At 37.9% G+C, this 20,106-nt stretch overlaps 1 protein-coding gene across 2 annotated transcripts in view; it reads left to right on the top strand.

Moving 5' to 3' along the window:
- The first annotated feature begins 12,089 nt into the window (after positions 1-12,089).
- Positions 12,090-20,106, top strand: part of SCOC (short coiled-coil protein) — a 47,840-nt gene continuing 39,823 nt past the window's right edge. Inside the window, exon 1 of one of the 2 annotated variants that reach the window (XM_032246521.1) lies at positions 12,090-12,183. In XM_032246521.1, coding sequence (XP_032102412.1) covers positions 12,114-12,183 — 70 coding nt within the window. In that variant the 5' untranslated portion in view covers positions 12,090-12,113. The remainder of the gene's footprint in view (positions 12,184-20,106) is intronic. The other variant, XM_032246522.1, reaches the window with a different exon arrangement.

Raw genomic sequence — 20,106 nt, 5'->3', positions numbered from 1 at the left:
AGTTCTTGAGGAGCGAGGACAACAGCTTATTCCTCTCTGAATCCACAGACCTAAACATACAACACCCAAATGATGTGTTTTGAACTGAAGAAAGGGAATAAAATTGGAAAATTGTTCAAAAAAGAGCAAATTGAGGAACACAACCGAATAAGGAACAAAAATGAGTAAGTTTCACTTCAGAGTGTAGGATAGTAATATCTGTGTGCTACCTTCGAGTCAGCCTCTATGCCCAGCGTTTTTTCATCTTGCATTTAACAAATTATTCCTTACAGTTCCTTTGGGTAGACTACTGGCAGCAATTCTGTAATTACAAGTTTTTTTGTTGTTATTGTAAAATTGACCTGAATGCTAATAAACAAAACCAACTAAAAAAATTCTTACCCTGAAGTTCTGGAAATGGTTTAGATCTGGGTGTTGGATACATATTATGTATCTATACTCATAATTTGCACACTTTATTGTATGTATGTTATACCTCAATTCAATATTTTAAAAAGCCCTTTGCCTATCAAGAGTGATTCCATCTAACACATGTCTATAAGATTGCCACTAGTTCTTCAGCATCAAATTTTAGGATTTTGCTTTCTAGTTCTGTAAAAGCTTCAGCATCTTGAAGCCTTGAGGGTTTTGCTGTTCAAAGTGCATACAGGAGATTTCCTGTGACTATAAGCTAAGTAGATACAGGACACTTTTGGGAGCAGTAGGTTGGGAGGTACCAAGGAAAGGACAGTCAGACTTTTGTAAAGCAAAAATCCTAAAATTTTTGCTTTACAGAACTAGAAAGCAAAAAGAGCCCACGTAGCCAAAGCAAGACTAAGCAAAAAGAACAAATCTGGAGGTATCACATTACTCGACTTCAAACTATACCATAAGGCCATAGTCACCAAAACAGCATGGCATTGGTATAAAAATAGGTACATATGCCAGTGGAACAGAATAGAGAACCCAGAAAAAAACCCAAATACTTACAGCCAACTGATCTTTGACAAAGCAAAGAAAAACATAAATTGGGGAAAGGACATCCTATTCAACAAATGGTGTTGGGATAATTAGCAGGCCACATTTAGGAGAATGAAACTGGATCCTCATCTCTCACCTTATACAAAAATCAACTCAAGATGGCTCAAAGACTTAAATCTAAGACGTGGACAATAAAGATTCTAGAAGACAACATTGGAAAAACCCTTTTAGATGTTGACTTAGTCAAAGACTTCATAACCAAGAACCCAAAAACAATTGCAACAAATGCAAAAATAAATAGATAGAACTTAATTAAACTAAAAATTAAATGAGTAATTTTCACGTCAGAGTGTAGAATAGTAATATCTGTGTGCCACCTTCGATTCAACCTCTGTGCCTAATATTTTTTCATCTAAATGCATTTAACAAATTATTCCTCATAGTTCCTTTGGGTAGACTACTGGCAGCAGAAAGATCATCTAGGCAAGAGGTAAAAAAATAAGCAGGAGAGTTAACAGACAACCCACAGAGTGGGATAAAATATTTGCAAAATATACATTGACAAAGGACTAATATCTAGAATTGACAAAGAACTCAAACAAATCAGCAAGAAAGAACAAACAATCCTATCAAAAAGTGGGCTAAGGACATTAATAGACAATTCTCAAAAGAAGATACACAAATGGCCAACAAGCATATGGAAAAATGCTTAATATCACTAATTATCAGGGAGATGCAAATCAAAACCACAATACAATACCACTTCACTCCTGCAAAAATGGCCATAATCAGAAAATTAAAAAAAAAATAGATGTTGGCATGGATGTGGTGAAAAGGAAAACTTTTACACTGCTGGTGGGAATGTAAACTAGTACAGCCATCATGGAAAACAGTGTGAAGTTTCCTTAAAGAACTAAAAGTAGATCTACCACTTGATCCAGCAATTCTACTACTAGGTATCTACCTAGAGGAAAAGAAGTCATTATATAAAAACAATACTTGCACATGCATGTTTATAGTAGCATGATTTGCAATTGCAAAAATATGGAGCCAGCCCAAATGCCCATCAATCAATGAGTGGATAAAGAAAATATGGTATATATACACCATTTACTCAGCCATAAAAAGAAATAATGGCATTTGCAGCAACCTGGATGGAATTGGACAATATTATTCTAAGTGAAGTAACTCAGGAATGGAAAACCAAACATCGTGTGTTCTCACTTATATGTAGGAGCTAAGCTATGATGATACAAAGGGATAAGAATGATACACTGGACTTTGTGAACTTGGGGGAAATGGTGGGGGTTGGTGAGGAATAAAGGACTACACTTTGGGTACAGTGTATACTGCTTGGGTGCTGGGTGCACTAAAATCTTAGAAATCTTAGAATCTAAAAAACTTATTCATGTAACCAAACACCACTTGTTCCCCAGAGACCTACTAAAACAAACAAACAAAAAAATAAAAATTGAAAAACAAAAACAAAACAACATTCTGAAGCTTTTTGTTAAAGAGCACCTAAAATTAATGTTCCAATAATTTATCCACCAGAGGGAGCCAACAAAGCCACAATAATAGGAACATACTGACCTTAGTGAGCTACAAATCAAGATTTTCAGACAAGGGCTGCAGAGTTGAGACATAAGCAAGTATCAATTGGTTGGTTCAAGGAAGGCAGGTGAAATTATATTGAAGTCAGATTTCATTCATGGCTTTATTTTCTCAATAGTAGACATGTTTTAATAGCAAGAGGCAAATGATCTTGAAAGTTTTAACACTAATAAATGCCTTGTAAAGATATGGACATGAAAGTAAGAATAGCTCACCTTTAAAAACCACTTTATAGATTATGAATAATTTTCAGCTGGAGAGTTGAGTGCTGGCATTTCTCCTTGATAATACAAGAATTTAATTGGTAAATACAGTTTGTGCACGTTGGGATGAAAAAAACAGTTTTTATTGCATCAATGCAGGGTATGGCTAGTATATATGCAAATTAGGAAAAGGCATAGCTGGGAGGTTTAAGGCATGGTTTGGTAAGCAGAGAATGGGATGGACTTCAGAACCCACTTTCCCTTATTAGGCAGCTCTGTGCAAGGCTAACATCCATATATGGCAGCCCTCAAGACTAGGCAGTGCTGGCTCCAAGATGATGCTTGGGAGAGTTTTTAATCCTCCCTGTCTTCAATTCTTTGATAAGGACAATGGCATTTTCTTAATCTGATATAAAATGCATCTCTAAGACTAGATGCCCACCTGTACTCTTCCAATCAGAATGTTAACCTAGGTTCTTCCTGAAGAAAAATTCTGGATTCACCATTGAACTATGAAAATAAACATTTTCCACCCTGTTCTCCTCTGCTTCTAATCCACCCTGCTGGAAAAGAGTTGCTCATAGTTCTCAAGTGGCCTTTTTCTTCATAGTTTCCATTTCCTCATCACTCCCCATTTGCTTATTTTTGTAGTTACTATCTTCACTGGATTTTCTCACTGGTTAGAAACAGAAACCGGACATTCATTTAAATATCTTATATGGGATCATCCCTCAGTCCTTACCTTATTTCATCTGACCACCTAACACTGTTAATCACTCTGTTCTTTGAAGAGAATTTCCTCATTTGGCTTCCAGAACATGGGTCTTTTGCTTCTCCTCCTTCCATATTGGCTGCTGCTGCTTCTCAGTCTCCTGCTTTGATTCCTCCTCATCTTTCTGATTTCTAAGTGTGGACCACTACAAGCCATTTTCTCTTCTGTTTTGTCTACACCATTGCTTAGATGATCTCATCTGTCCTGTGGCTTTACACACCTTCTCTTTCAAACAGCTGTCAAGTTTATGTCTTCCCTAGCCTCTGTCCTAAACTTCAGACTGATCTTCGCCTGCTCACGGAACATTTCCGTTTGGATGTTGTATTAGTTTGTTCTCACACAGCTTAAAGAAACATCTAAGACTGGGTAACTTCTAAAGAAAAGAGGTTTAACTGGCTCACAGTTTTGCAGGCTGTACAGGAAGCATGGCAGCAGCATTTATTCCCGGGGCGGCCTCAGGGAGCTTGCACTCACAGTGGAAGGCAAAGCTGGAGCAGGCATCTTACATGGCAGGAGCAGGAGGAAGATAGGGGAGGCACTACACACTTTAAAATGACCAGATCTCATAAGAACCCTTATCATGTGAACAGCACTAGTGGGATGGTGCTAAGCCATTAGAAACCACCCCCATGATCCAATCGCCTCCCACCAGGCCCCACCTCCATCACTGGGGATTACATTTCAACCTGAGATTTGGGTGGGGACATTGATCCAAACCATATCATATGTTTAAAGGCATCTCATAATAGACATGCCCAAAATCAAACTCTTAATTTTCTCCTTCCATGTGTTTCTCTCATAGTCTTTCTCATCTGAGCTAATGATACCTCCCTTTTTAGTTGCTCATGCCAAAAACTCTGGACTCATCCTTGACTGATCTCTCTTACTCTTCACATTGGCAAATGCCTTTGGACCCAGATTTGAAATATGTCCAGAATTAGACTATTTTATACCATTTTAACAGCGACCGCTCAGGTCCAGATCGCAGCACCATCTCTTGCCTGGATTACTGTAATAGTCTTCTAAACCCACTTCCCTGACTCTGCCTTGCCAGACCTCTCATCCTTCAACCAAAAATCTTCACAACAGTCAGAGTGATCCCACTATAACCAGAAGTCAGATCATGCCTCTGCTCTGCATAATGTATCCTATTTCACAGAGTGAAACCCAAGGAACTTAAAAGGGCCTGTGAGGCAATACATGGTCAGTCCCTGATATGTTTCCAAACAGCACTCAAAACTCTCTGTTCTAGCACCGTCTTTGGGCATGCCAAACCTGCTATGCCATCTCAAGGTCTTTGCACTTGCTCATCTCTCTGCCAGTGTCCTTGGGCTGGCTCCTTCAACTCCTTTAGTCTCTGCTCCAATGTCATTGCATCAGCTAGGCCTTTCTGACACCGTATGTAAAATAACACTCACACTCCTATCACTCTCTGGGTGCCTTACCCTGCAATGTTTTCCTTCATAGTACTTCTCTCCTCTCCATTGCATGTGTGTGTGTTTAGGTATACATACATGTAGTATACATATCTGTAGATACATATAGTGTATATATTTGAATACATATGTAGTATATATATATATATATATATATATATATATTTGTGTATATATATATCTGTTTAATCATTGTCTGTCTTCTCCACCAAAAATGTAAACTCTGATGAAAAGTATTTTGTTTCATTTATGTTATAACCTCAGTACCTGGAACAATGCCTAGCACATGGCAGGTATTTGATAAATATTTGTTGAAAGAATGTTGAATGAATCTAGGTAACTTATATACTGACTAAAAGTTACATACAATGTGTAAAGTAAAATGTGTTAAGCTTTGCCTTAAATTTTCCTGTGTTGCCCAAACAGAATTGGGCATTTTGGAAGGCATTTAAAGAAATACAGTGTTTACCCTGGAAGCACAGTGGATACGATATGAATATTTGATGAATGGTGGGATGAAATCTGACATCGTGCTGTTGGAGTAGATGGCCTAAAGATAATTGGACAAAACAGGGAGCTACAAATCCACATCATCTAACCCCTTGTTGTTATGTTGAAGTATATATACTGCATTTTATTTTTATCAATTGCTGCCAAATTATCTTAGTATTATTATTATTATTTTTAAGAGAAAGTGTTTTGCTCTGTCACTGATGCTGGAGTGCAGTGGTGTGATCATACCTCACTGCAGCCTTGAACTCCTAGGTTCAAGTGATCCTCCTACCTCAGCCTCCTGAGTAGCTGGGATTACAGGCATGCTACCATGCCCAGCTAATTAAAAAAATCTTTTTTGTAGAGATAGTGTCTTACTATGTTTCCCAGACTACTTTCAAACTCCTAGGCTCAAGCAATCCTCCTGCTTTGGCCTCCCAAAGTACTGGGAGTACAGGTGTGTGATACCATGCTCAGCCAAATTCTATTATTAAACAGAATTTGTATGCATTATATGCCTATCTAAATAAGCATAGTATGAATGTCATGCTTCATTATTGCTGATGCTGAAGAATCCAGACTGATGTCTTATAAGAGAGTAGTCATCAGTAAAGTCAAGAATTGTGTTTCTATTTATCACTTTATTGCCAAAGCTAATTGGTTATGTAAAGATTCCTGTCTCGATGTGAGCTTTTAGCATATTAAAGTATATTTACTGAAATTGAATCCATAATTTAAATGACATATAATTTAAATAGACTTGTGGAAACCAAAATATAAATTTATTTAAAACAGAATATAATTAAGGGAAAATTTTTACTTTAAAACACGCACTAATAGCTAAACTGTTTTTTTTTCCAATTCTTTATTTTATTGTGGTAAAAGCACTTAACATGAGATCTACCGTCTTAACAAATTTGTAAGTATACAGTACCATATTGTTAACTACAGGCGCAATTTTATGCAGCCATTCTCTAGAACTTATTCATCTTGTGTAACTATAACTTTATACCTACGGAATAGCAACTCCCCACCATTTCTCTTCCTCTCAGCCCCAATACCATTCCACTCTCTGATTCCATGAGTTTGACTATTTTAGATAGCCTATTGGCCAGACGTGGTGGCTCACACCTGTAGTCCTAGCACTTTGAGAGGCCAAGGCAGGTGGATTGCTTGAGCCCAGGAGTTCGAGACCAGCCTAGGCAACATGACGAAACCCTGTCTCAAAAAAAAGTAAAAATAAAAAAAAGGAAATCTTGTAATATGCAACAACACAGATTAATCTTGAAGACATTATGCTAAGTGATTATTTCATTTAGTATGTGTGTATGTTTAGGTATACATACATGTAAGAAATCTATAATTTCCTTTTTACATCTTGATTACATCTTTGATTTTCAGCTTTAAAATGAACATGTAGAGGTAAAAATACAATATGGATATTAATCAGATTGTGTATTTTAATGCCTATGTATTATAGAAGCTGCCATGTGGTGAGAGTGTGGGCTTGGGCCCTGGACTGCCTGGGCATGGATCCCAGCTCTGCCACTTCCTGGCTGTGGGTCATGAGCAAGCCATTTTTTCCTCATGTTTCTGTTTCCTTATAGAGTTGTTGTGAGGATAATGAGATGATAGAGGTAAAACACTGAGAACAGTCCTGAACAAAAAGTCATCACTCAATAAATACTAGCTATTGTTATTAGCTACATATAATGAAAATAAAGTTTTACCATCACATTCTTTCTTTGTAGCTAATGGGTTGAATTAATCCAATTTGCACTAATTTGTCAAAAATATCCAAATAGTTTCACATGAAATTGCTTCTAAAGAAAGAGAATCTTTTATATCAAAGAGGAATGCTTAGCAACTTCTTTAGATATGCCAGTTTCCCTCCAGGAGTCTCCTGATTGCATACACTCCAGATGTCATAATTGGTACTGAGAGCTCTTAGAGATATTTCCTTAGTTATTGTTCATAAAAAGCTCTGAGAAAGCCCATGGTAAATACTAGCTTGCAATGTTCTTCAATTATCAATATTGACATTTTGAGATCATGAAAAAGGGAGTGTTGAGAATAATGATTAATTTACTTATTTTCCTCATTTTATGCTTTCTTCAATTCTGTAACCCTAACACCAATTAGCATGCACACACACAAACATACATATACATTTATATCTCACTGCCCACTTAAAAATAGGATTTATTATATACTCATATTGACCTTAGTATTTATACTTTTGATTCCTGTTTTAGGGATGATTGTTTTAATAATAAAGATACTCATTTAATAATAAAGATGCTCATTTAATAATAAAGGTACTCATAATAATAAAGATACTTCACCTCCTTTGATGCAGGTATATCCTGGCCCTCTTGATTCTGTGATACATGGCACACTAGTTTTCTGTGGAATTTGAAATTGTAGAGCAGTTACAATTTAAGATACTTATAAATAATGTATTCATTCATACTATGTAGAGACAGGCACACCATGGATAATTTTTTTCTCTGAATTATTTTTTTTTAATCTTATTTTAAAGTCGGTATAAAATTCACATAGTATAAAGTTAGCCATTATAAAGTACACAGTTTAGTGGCATTTAGTATATTCCCAAAGTGATGCAACCACCACCTTTCACTAATTTCAAAAATTTTTTTATCACCCCAGAAAAACACCCCTCAGCCGTTAAGTAATCACTGCCCATTTTCTTCTCTCCGCCCCTGACAGTTATCAACTTGCTTTCTGTCTCTGTGGACTTGCCTATTCTGGAGATAGCATGTAAAAGGGATCATACAATATGTGGCCTTTGGGTCTGGCTTCCTTTATTTAGCATAATGTTTTTGAGGTTCATCTAAGTTTTAACATGTATCAGTACTTTGTTCTTATTTACTGCTGAATGATATTCCATTGACTTCATGTATCACAATTTATCCATTTCTCCATTGATGGGCATTTGGGTTGTTTCTACTTTTTGGCTACTATAAATAATGCTGCTATAAATATGCACAAGTTTCTGTGTGGACATATGTTCTAATTTCTCTTGGGTATATATGTATGAGTGCAATTGTTAGGTCATATGGTAACTCTATGTTTATCTTTTTTGAGGAACTGCCAAACTGTTTCCCACAGTGGCCACATCATTTTACACTCCCACCAGCAATATACAAAAGTTCCTATATTTCTCCATATCTTCATCAACACTTAGTTTTCATTTTGTTTTGTTTTTGCTTTAAATTAAAGCCATCCTAGTGGGTATAAAGTGCCATCTCATTGTGGTTTTGATTTGCATTTTCTTCATTATCAAAGATGTTGAATATCCTTTCATGTGCTTATTTGTGTATCTGCTTTGGAGAAATATGTATTTAAATTCCTTGTGCATTTAAAAAATTGTATTGTCTTTTTGTTCTTGAGTTCTAAGAGTTCTTTATATATGTTGGGTATTAAACCCTTTGCAGATATGTGATTTGCAAATATATTTTTCCCATTCTGTACATTGTCTTTTCACATTCTTGATGTCTGTTGATGCCCCAAAGTTTTTAATTTTTATAAAGTCCAATGTATCTATTTTTTCTTTTGTTGCTTGTGCTTTTAGTGTCAATCTAAGAATCCTGTGGCAAATCGAAGTTGATCCTCAAATTCATAAGGAACTGCAAGGGACTCTAAATAGTATACAGAACAATATTGAATAAGAAAAATAAGGTTGGAGTACTAACACTTCCCCAAATTCAAAATTTACCACAAAGCTACAGTATTCAAAACAGTGTGGCACTGGCATAAAGGTAGATATATAGCCCACGGGACTAGAAATGAGATTCCAGAAATAAACTCAACCATATATGGCCAATTGACTTACAAGAAGAATACTAACACAATTAAATGTGGTGAAAATACAAATTTTCTTCAACAAATAGAGTTGGGACAACTGGATTTCCAAATGTGAAAGAATAAAGCTATATCCCTACCTCTCACTTCATATATAAAAATTAATGCAAAATAGATCAATGGCCTGAGTATAGGAGCGAAAACTATAAAACTAGTAGAAGAAAACAAAGAGCAAAATATTCACCGTGGATAATTTAAATCCACAGGCAAGTTTCTACCCTAGTTAAAAGTGGGCCTCTTTTCCATTATAACTATTGCTCAATGAATATGGGGATGGTAGCAATGCTGACTAACTTTAGTTTTCTTTCTTTTCATTCCCCCATCCATTAGGATAGACACTTCATAAGCAATATCCTTGAAGCATATCAGAAAGAAGGCAAAGAATCAAGGGCTTAGTAAATCCTAACGAAACATAAAGTTGGCCATAAGTAATAAAAATAAAACTAAATATATGAGTTAAACCAAATACACCCTTTGGTTTATAAATTCTTTTATTAAGTTGATTAACTCTTCTCTTCCCTTCCCTCCCTCATGTGATAATTTTATTATGAGTAGATAATACAATGGTCAGGAGCACAGATCCTACAGAGGGTCTCACGTCCAATCTCAGCTCCACCTCTTACTTAGCTGCATGACATTTTGTTGTTTATTTAAACTCTCTACATGACTCAGCTCCCTCATGTTTTAAAATAGGAATAATATTACTGCCTACCTATAGGACTCTTGCCTAACACATAGTAGGCATTTTAAAAGTGTATGCTATTATTTCTAGGACTGACAGAAAATGGATCAGCCAAGAAAGGAATTTTTATGCTTCTTAAAATACTGGTACATGACTATACATAGAGTTGCTAGAAAAAGCAGCTCATGTGGTTGTCATGTGTCAGTGCCTTGTAGACCTCCAAATACAGGGAGTGTGACTGACCAAGGACCTCAGCTGCTGTACTCGGAAATCCATAACTACATTTGCACAGACAAATGTAGTTTGTACCAGCTACTCCCAGCCAGTAGCTAAGTGCTGCATGAAAACTAAGGGAGGCCATTTCTGGGAGATATGAGACTCTTCTTATGGTCAACTTTGGCTCAAGTATTATTTGAGATCCTTGTCAAATTTCCTTTATTCTGAAAATCAAACTGGACCTTCCATTCCACTTTGTCTTCACTCCAGGTCAGACTTGCATCATGGTCTAATGTCCATCCAACTTTTCTGCCTCCCTCCCTAGTTTATCTCATCCTTTTAATCCCATCTTGGTGTCTGATTCTTAGAGGACTTGAACTAATACAGTCTAGCATTCAAACTGCTCTTAGATATGACATCCTATTTTCAACCTTATCTCCCAACTCTTATTTACCTGTATCTTATATTCTTGGTTTCTGGATGTGCCCAATGCATTCCTGTCTCTGAGCTTTTGCCCATACTCCTTCACTGAGAAAGCACTCACTACCAGGCCATTTTTGCCTATTGAATCCTACTTTTCATTCATCATGCATCTCAAATGTCCCCTTCTCTAAGCCTTTCAGGATTCTGTCAGTTGTATATATTCTTTCCCTTCTGTAAACTTCCTAGATGCTTGTTTTTAAACTCTTTTATAAGCTTATTAATAGCAAATAAATAAACCTCTTACTTTGAACCTCCAAAGTACTCAGCTTGTATAGAATAAGCACTCAATATTTGCAGAATATAATTGAAAAATTACGGGGAATTCTATTCTAGTGAAATTAATTTTTGACATTCAGGATTTCCAACAGCTCACATCCATTCTGCTTGATATAGTAACAATGAACTTGCCTGAATAAAGAAAAATCCTGTATATCAAAGGACTTAGTGCAGAATGTAGCATGTAGTAAGAATTTTAATATCTGCTTAAAATGCTTCATCAAATTTGGCTATTTTTTCCCGCAAAGGAGTGATTATTTGAAATTCTAAAATAGTTTTGCTTTGTTTGTTTATGAATGTCAACTAGGGCACCTGGATAAATAGTTGTAAAGAATACTTCCTCCTCAAACAAATGGTCCCTGCCTAAGGGCTAGAGAAGCCAATATCTCTTCTCTTGGGCTCTACTCCAGAAACAAAAGGGGAGATCCTGTTGTTTCAATGAAATTTTACAGGAGGAGGTGTCTGAACAGTATTATGAGAGAGTACTGATGAGCTCAATACATAGAGAATCTAATTTTTTCATATATGCCTGATCATCCGTATTTATCAAGTCCACATTATGTACAAGGCAGTTTCTATTTAATCCTTACAACAGGCTTATCCTCATATTACAGACAGAAAATTGAGGCTCTGAGAGGTTGTGACTTACCCTCAGGTCATGCTCTGGTCATTGATAAATCCGTGAGAAATTTATCGTGGGTATCCAAAAGATATGTTAATCATACAAAGTCAGTTTCTTCCCCCAACCTTATCCTTAACGCTATTTGGGCAATTCCCTTGCACAATTCTGCCTAAAGAAACTTGACGGCAGGGTTTGGCATCTAGCCGGGTACAGCAGCTGCGCCAGCACAGCAACCTCTGGTCAAGGGTTGTAAGTCTTTAACTTGGATCTCCTACCACTTCCGGTTAAGAATGCAACACTCAGATAAGAACTTCTCAGGTGGAAAGCAGTAAGAGGGTGGCTAGTGCAAGTATCAGATAGCACCTGCTTGGGCACTCACTGATTAATGATTTAACAAGGGCGGTCACATGGGACAACTGCTGCTTTTCTCTGCCCTCATTTTTCTTACTAACAGGTCTGAAAGTTGAACAAGATGGACGGGTCTGGGAAAGAGGAGGAGGAAGACAGCACGTTCACCAACATTTCTCTTGCAGATGACATAGGTAAGGAAGAAATGGATGAATTCTCAAACATACAATGCAGCAACTGCTCAGTGTTTTAAAAATATAACTTTTATTATTTTCAGTATAATGATAAAACATACTCATTGCAGAAAACTTGAAAAAAATATAGTTATAAAAACAGGTTTTAATTAAGAACTGTTTTTCATTTTCCTTTTAAATTAAGTAATAATTTTAAACTTCTTGTCATTATATAACATGTGCTTTTTAGAATAAATCAAATAAAAACAGAAAATATTTATTTCCTAAGCATTCAGGAAACATGACCTCAAAGTTGCTACTAAAACAACCTATAATATCGCCATATTTTGTTCAATTATATTCAGTTTCTTTTCTGTCTTGTAAAATAATTGTTACCATTTCTGAAAAATTACTAGACTATGCTACAATTAGCTTTAAGGTTTATTGCAGAAAATGTCTAATATTTAAGGCTAAAGTTTGCTGAATTCAACATGAGAGAAGGAATCAAGTAAGACAGCAGTTCTAAAATGCTGATGGAAAGGATAACTATGGTTCATTCAACATCTTGGAAAAAATAGAGTGCTGAACTCCGCAATGTTAACTGGAAACACTTCAAACCTATAAGCACCCAAGTCCCTGTGTGTGTATGTGTGTGTGTGTGTGTGTGTGTGTGTGTGTGTGTATGTGTGTGTGTGTGGCGGTTGTTGTTTTCTATCCAAGTTCCTTTAGCACAATCATAGTATGAAGCCAGCAAGACTGCAGCTAAGCCATGGGGGTTACTGATTTTGATTAACAGAGAGCAAGGACATGAATATTTAACATCAATTGCTCTTTCATACAGGCACGCTTCTCCACTTTCTCCCTAAATGCTTAGATTCAAAAAGCGTCTTTCTAAAGTGCAGCCAGACAATTAACACAAACGACCAGCCAGAGCTAAGCTTCCCTCCTGGCACTGCATAAACATACTGGGGTCTTTCAAAATCAAAGAGGAGTATTTTCAGTCTTTATAAGGGGAGGAAAGGTACAAGGTGCTGGGCTGTTGAAGAAATGGGATACTGCTGTCCTTAACATACTCCCACCAGGGTGTTTTAGAAAACAGACAGAGCTGCAGAAGGCAGTGAAGGAAACAAAGACAGAGGGAAACCCATGTTTCTTAGCTTCGGGAGGCAAGATGAGCGTGTGCATGAGGAGCCCTGTATGTTGTGGGAGGATGCAGTTCATATAGAGAGCTTGCTTGTTTGAAATTCTTGCTTAGCCCAGAATTTTTTCTGCATTATAATGTGGGCTGAGCCTGAAAGTGGGGACTGTTGGTGGTGCCGGGCCTTTTGACAGCGACCCTCTCATGCACCCCATCACACCCCTTCAACTCTCCCCTCCATGTCTCCCATCTTCTGCCACCCTCACACTTCCAGTGGAGGAAAGAGCAAGAGGGCAGGGAATTTAAGTGTCCAGTCCACTGTTGGCAGCGGTTTTGAGAGGTGCTCCAAAGGAGCTGCTTGCTAATGGAGCCTGGGAGTGGGCATGGGTGCTGAAGAAGTAGGAAAGAGTGAGTAATGCCCTCTGGTTGGTGGTGAGAGTGCTGACAACCGCATGAGAGGACCAACGTCTCATTGCTCCCAATTGCCACCATCTCCTCTTTTGTTAGACCGAGTCACAAAATCTCGGTGCACAAAAGGCGTTTGGAGCTGGTCCAGCATAATAACCAGTGGTGGACTCGGAAACTAGTACTAATTTCTGCCATTTCCATATTTCAAAATGGCAAATGGAAATTGTTCATGTATTTGTGATAAAAATGTGCCAGTTAACCAAAACACCAAGTTTTTTTTGGCTTTTGGAGACAATTTTATTCATTTGACATGGTAACACTAGTTAGCCCTTGTCAATAAAATGTTCTTGGGCTTTGATAACTAAAAACAGGGAAACAAATTATTATTTAAAAAATGGAGCTTGTTTAGCAGACATCTTTCATTCAAATTGTGGAATCCTTGCAAGAGTAAAGCATTAAAAAGGTATTGCTTATATTAAAAGAGAGTTTAGTCCAATTTCTTACTTTCTTTTTATAATACACACACATGCATACATATGTGTACACATACATATGTACATATACATATATATGTAAAAGCAGCCCAGAGAGGCTAAGTGCCTTGCCCAAGAGTACAAAGCCAGTTAGAGGCAGAACCAGACAAAGGAATGATATCTCAAACTCCTATGTTCAATGAATTTGTAGGGTCAATATTAAATGCAATGCTTTCAGTACATTTACTGGATTTCAGACACAATGCTATGTCCTTTTAACATTTAATTTTTACAACATCATTGTGATATTATGGTCCTATTTAACAGACGATAAAACTGTAGCTCATATTTTTTTAGTAACTTGCTCAAGGCCTCTCCAGGAAGTGACAGAGCCAAAATCCCAATCCGAGTCTCTCATGGTTGTAGACATTCCATCTGAGCACCCTTCTCATTTTACAGTTTCTGCATGGATGTTAAGTGGTGGTGGCTATGTTTGTTCATGTTGGGCTTTTTGGTAGTTTGTTGGAGTTGTATGCCAGAGAAAGCCTTGCACCTTTTAGTGAACTCTAAAAACTGTAAGGATTATAGGCCTTAATGGGTTGGTCTTGGTGATTATCCAGAAAGACGTTGGCTACTGGATGATAGCTGAGTGTGGTATTGGAAGCTGCTGGATATGGAGGCTGTCACACAAGGACTGCTCATTTCTAATTCTGAAGAGACAGGCCTCGAGTTCCCGGCACTGATCCCGGTGCTTAGACCCATCACTGCCTCCTTTCACTCCCACATTGCTTCCCCCTTATATTGCTGCTTTTCTTACTCAGAGGAAGGCTAGAGAAAGGAAGAGGAAGTTTTTATCAGCTCTTGAAAAGGTTTGTTTGGGGAGAGAATTGAAGGCATTGAGCTTTCATTTACTTTGAATTTATTTATTTAAGTAATTCTACTTCCTGGTAGTGTGGAGCAGTGAGAACTGGCAATGCCAGCAGTAACTCAAATCACAAACCAGTTGTGCTTCATAAATTTATTTGTACTTCATAAATTTATTTGTATGTTAGTTATATGGATTTCAGAACAAATATCCCTAAAGACACAACGTTAGGAATGATAGGATTCCAGACCAGTTCATGCTAACTTGTGGCTCCCAAACTGTGTGCCAAGGTGCTCCAGGGCACTACAGCAAACTCACAGGGGTTCCATGAGGGCATCTCAGCCTCTCTCAGACACTGAGGGGACTACTGGTGGGCGGTCATTCATTGTTTCACACTACATTGAGCTACGTATTTTTCAGTGACATCATTTCTTTCAATGCTGGGTTTTGTGTGATTGCCATGATATAAAGCAAGTTCTGTATGAAAGTCAACAGTAGAGCAGATAATGAGGGTGGCAGTTTGAGAAGGCTAGAGAAGTTATGCAGTGCCCAACACATATACACATCCCATAAGTAAGGAAGTGTGTTTCTTTAAGAATGAAATAAAATGTATCTTCTTTCAATTTGGGTATAGTAATTTTTTAAATGGCTACTAAGTTTTTAGGGCCTAACAAAATAAGATGTTTGGATCTAAATACTTAATACATGAAATTGTTTGGTATTTCTCTTGCCTTTGGAGCACTGTGAAAGAATTACTGAGACTAAGGGCACCATAAACCAAGATAGTTTAGGAATTTCTGGTCTAAACTGTACTGTAGCTGAACTGGCCCCACTTCTGGGACCTCGCAGGTGGGAGTCACACAGTGCAGGACAAAAGACATTAGATGCATTGATCTCTCCTTCCTTCCTATGCTTCCACTCCCCTGGCTTTGATGCCACTGCATGGCTCAGGTTCCTCTTCAGCCTCTTTCATCTTAGGTTCTTTGGGGAACCTGTGTCCTCCAGCGTTTCCCCAAGACACTGTCCTTGGCTACTGTTCTCTCTCTGGACACACTCTCTGGATGATCCTATCTACTCCTAGCTCCATTCTCACTGCCTGTTGCTATATCCCAGTGACTCTAAAACAGAAGTTCCAAATTCAAACACCTTTAGGGCCAGGCAATGTGTATGTGAAAAAGAGGCAATGGTATGTCATCATTTTTTTCACTACTTTTCTAAAACAAGCTTTTGACATTTCAATTCTGTTTTTAGTTTATTAAGTTTTTTATCATGCATCTTTTACATATACCAGACATTGCTCTTATACTATGGTTTATTTCACAATGGCATCTCAAGGTTAATTATTTCAAGGACATGCTTTGTTTGCATATTAAATTTATGGGAACATTCTTCATTTCTCGCCATTTTCCTTAGAAGACACAGTCCTCTTGGACTAGATTTTATTTTCAATTTTTTATTTATTAAATACAAATAGAAATTGTATATGTTTATGATGTACAAAATTATATATATATGTATAAATATGTGTATATATATGTGTGTATGTGTGGAATGGCTAAATCAAGCTAATGAACATATAATTTGCCTCACATAGCAATCATTTTTTTAGTGGTGAAAACATTTAAAATCTACTCTCTTTGAAATGTGTAAGTATATAATACATTGTTATTAACTATAGTTACCACAATGTACAAAAGATCTCTTAAATTTATTCTTCTTGTCTAATTGAAATTTTGTATCCTTTGGCCAACATCTCCTCAATATCCTCACCCTCCAACTTCTGATAATCATCATTATAATTCTCTGCTTCTGTGGGTTTGACATTTTTTGATTCCACATAGAAGTGAGATTACATAGTATTTGTCTTTCTGTGCCTGGCTAACATAATGTCTTCCAGGTTTACCCATGTTTTTACAAATGGCAAGACATTTTCTTCTTTTTTAAGGCTGAATTATCCCACCATATATATATATATATTTTCTTTATCTATTCATCTATCGACAGGCATTTAGGTTGCTTCCATATCTTGGCAATTGTGAATTATGCTGCAACGATATGAGCATGCAGATGTCTTTTCAACATTCTGATTTTAAGTCCTTTAGATATTTACCCAGTAGTGGGACTGCTGGATCATATGGTAGTTCTAGTTTTAATTTTTTGAGGAACCTCCCACTGGTTTTCTATAGCAGCTGTACTAATGTACATTCCCACCAACAGTGTGCAAAGATTCCCTTTCCTCCACATCCTGGCCAACTCTTGTTATCTTTCATCTTTTTGATAACAGCCATCCTAACAGTTGGGAGGTGTTATCTCATTGTGGTTTTAATTTGCATTTCTCTGATGATTAGTGGTATCAAGCTTGTTTTCATATACCTATTGGCCACTTGTATGTCTTCTTTTGAGAAACATCTATTCAGGTTCATTACCCATTTTTAAATTGGGATATTTGTTTTCTTGCATTTTTCACTTTTGAATGACGTAAGAAAATAACACAGTTTACTTTCCTCTTAACTCTACAGTAAAAAAGCAACAGAGCAATTGTGTTGATAAAATGACAACCAACACTGAGCCTTGTGTCCAGCCAGGAGGGTTGAGGGTTGAGGCTCCTTGGAGATCAGGTGCCCTGCTCAAAAGGCAGAGCTGCTGTCTGCTTCTGGTTCACTATTGTCATGGAGGGACAGAAATGCAAATGAGTGGAAACTTTAAGAGACACTGAATAGTTCAAATTTTTGCACAATTTCCTGATTTTTCCATGTTTTTCACTTAATCCTAATTTTAAAAACAATAACACAGAGATCCAAACAAAGCACATCTGCAGGATAGATGTGACTGCAGAAGAAACTATTTTCAGACTTCTGTTCTTGAATCTTTATCACTTGTCTTCACCTCTCTCCTGAGTTTGTGATTCATAATCCAATTGCTTGCCAGACACCTAGATATCTCCCAGGTGTCAAATAAACTCATCCTCTCCCCCTAGTCTATTCCTACTCCCATATTCATAATTTTAATTAATGGCCCCACCATCCATCCAGTTATAAAAGCTAGAAATCCATATGTCATTCCTTCTTTCTCACAATTTGATCAATCACTGATTCTTGTTAACTTGACCTTGGAAATGTTTCTCAAATAAATCTGGCCTTCTCCATCCCTTCCATCACCTCCCTCACCAGGTCCTTATTATCCCCAACACAAACCACAGCACCCACCTCCTAGTGGTTTATCTTATTTCAAACTTTATCCCTTCAAATCTACCCTCCACATTGGTCACATCACTACCTCTGCCTGTAGAGAACAATCAATGCTTCACAGCCCCTGAAGGATGAAGTCTGAGACACTTAACATAGCATTGAAGGTCTCTCTTTTCCTGGCTCTCCATATCTTTTCAGTGTCATTTCCTGCCACACAATTTGAGCTCAGTAGGAGACAATGTTCCGTCCACACAGTGCCTCATTCATGCCTCTGGATGCTGTGCTGCTTCTCACTTTGTCTGGAATAACACTACCCACCTTTCTTTTTGCCTGGTCAATTCCTACTCATCCTTTCAGACCCCATTCAGGCAATGCCTCCTCCAGGAGGCTTTCCCTGATCCTCCCAGGCTGTGTCAGATTTCCTTTTTCCTTTCTAAGAACCCCTAACTTACCTCTATCTGCATTTTTTTCATAGTTTATGAACAGACTCTTCAACAGACTGCAAGCTTCTAAAACACAGCCTGGGTTTTCAAATATCAGTACAGTATTCCCAGCACCCAGCACAAATCAAATGGCTTAACATGTTTTGATTAAAGAATTCTGGCTGAATTTGTGTATGTTGGGATAAGTGCCAGTTTAGGCAGGCCAGCCCATAGCTGAGAGTTGACTCCTAGGGCAGGCTTTCCTAAACTGTCTCTGCTTGTTAGACCTTATTTTCTATCCACACTTCTGGGTAAGTTTAGTTCTGTCTTCAGAACACATTTATTGAGTACCTACTCTCATATGGCAGGTAGTAGGCGGGACCTGGCTATCTGAAGAATTGGCACAGGGGAGTGTGGCAGGAAGGGTTTGAACTATGAAGTCAGAAATGCCTGGATTTGAATCTGTTAGAGTTTGTGCAAGCTATTTACTATTCTTTAGGCTGCAAAATGATCTAAGTCTCAGGATTGTTTTGAAGATTAAATGAAATAATAAAGGAGGTTTCTTGAACTAGCCTGGCGTAGAGTGAGTACTTGGTACACTTTCCTTCCTCTGCTGCCCACTTCGAGGAGCTCACACACAAGTTTCTTAAAAGGCTCTGAGATTTGGGCCAGGCACAGTGGCCCATGCTTGTAATCCCAGCACTTTGGAAGGCTGAGGCCGGCGGATTGCCTGAGGGTAGGAGTTCGAAACTATCCTGGCCAACATGGTGAAACCCCGTGCCTATTAAAAAAAAAAAAAAATAGCCGGGCTTGGTGGTGGCAGACGCCTGTAATCCCAGCTACTTGGGAGGCTTGGGAGGCTGAGGCAGGAGAATAGCTTGAATCTGGGAGGCAGAGATTGCCAAGATTACGCCATTGCACTCTAGCCTGGGCAACAAGGGCGAGACTTTGTCTCAAAAAAAAAAAAAAAAGGCTCTGAGATTTGGCCACCTCAGTTCTCATAGTAACGGCAGTGTCTTGTGGACGTGGTGCTGGGACTGCCTGTTGGCGTCCTCCTGATAAGCAAGGGGAGGTGGATATGAACAAACTTGTTACACAAGAGCACGATTCTTTTCTGATGAATATAATGAAGCCACTCTTTTCCCTCTTCATGCCGGCCTTCACTGCCTCCCTGTCGATGTCCTTCCCGTCGCTCCTCTCCTTTATGCCTCAGCCTCCATCCTGACTCCGCTCTCTAAAACCTCTCCTGAATAATATTCAAAGCTGTGTCTGCATCTGCTTTTGGTGTCGGCCAATTAGCCCTCATTGTAAGGTTGTAATATGCTTCCCAGAGAAGTGGCACAATTGTTGTGTGCTTTTATTCAGTGATGCTTCCTACCACTATATGGAAAATGTAACAATACCCACTCACGCCCTGCTGAAAGCAGCCCGGGTTTGAAAAGCTTTCAGA

This window comes from Sapajus apella, unplaced genomic scaffold (genome assembly GCF_009761245.1).
Source record: "Sapajus apella isolate SASKATOON/1434 unplaced genomic scaffold, GSC_monkey_1.0 scaffold61, whole genome shotgun sequence".
NCBI lineage: Eukaryota > Metazoa > Chordata > Mammalia > Primates > Cebidae > Sapajus > Sapajus apella.
The sequence above is the reverse complement of the archived record's forward strand: the minus strand, read 5'-3'. Positions and strand labels throughout refer to the sequence as shown.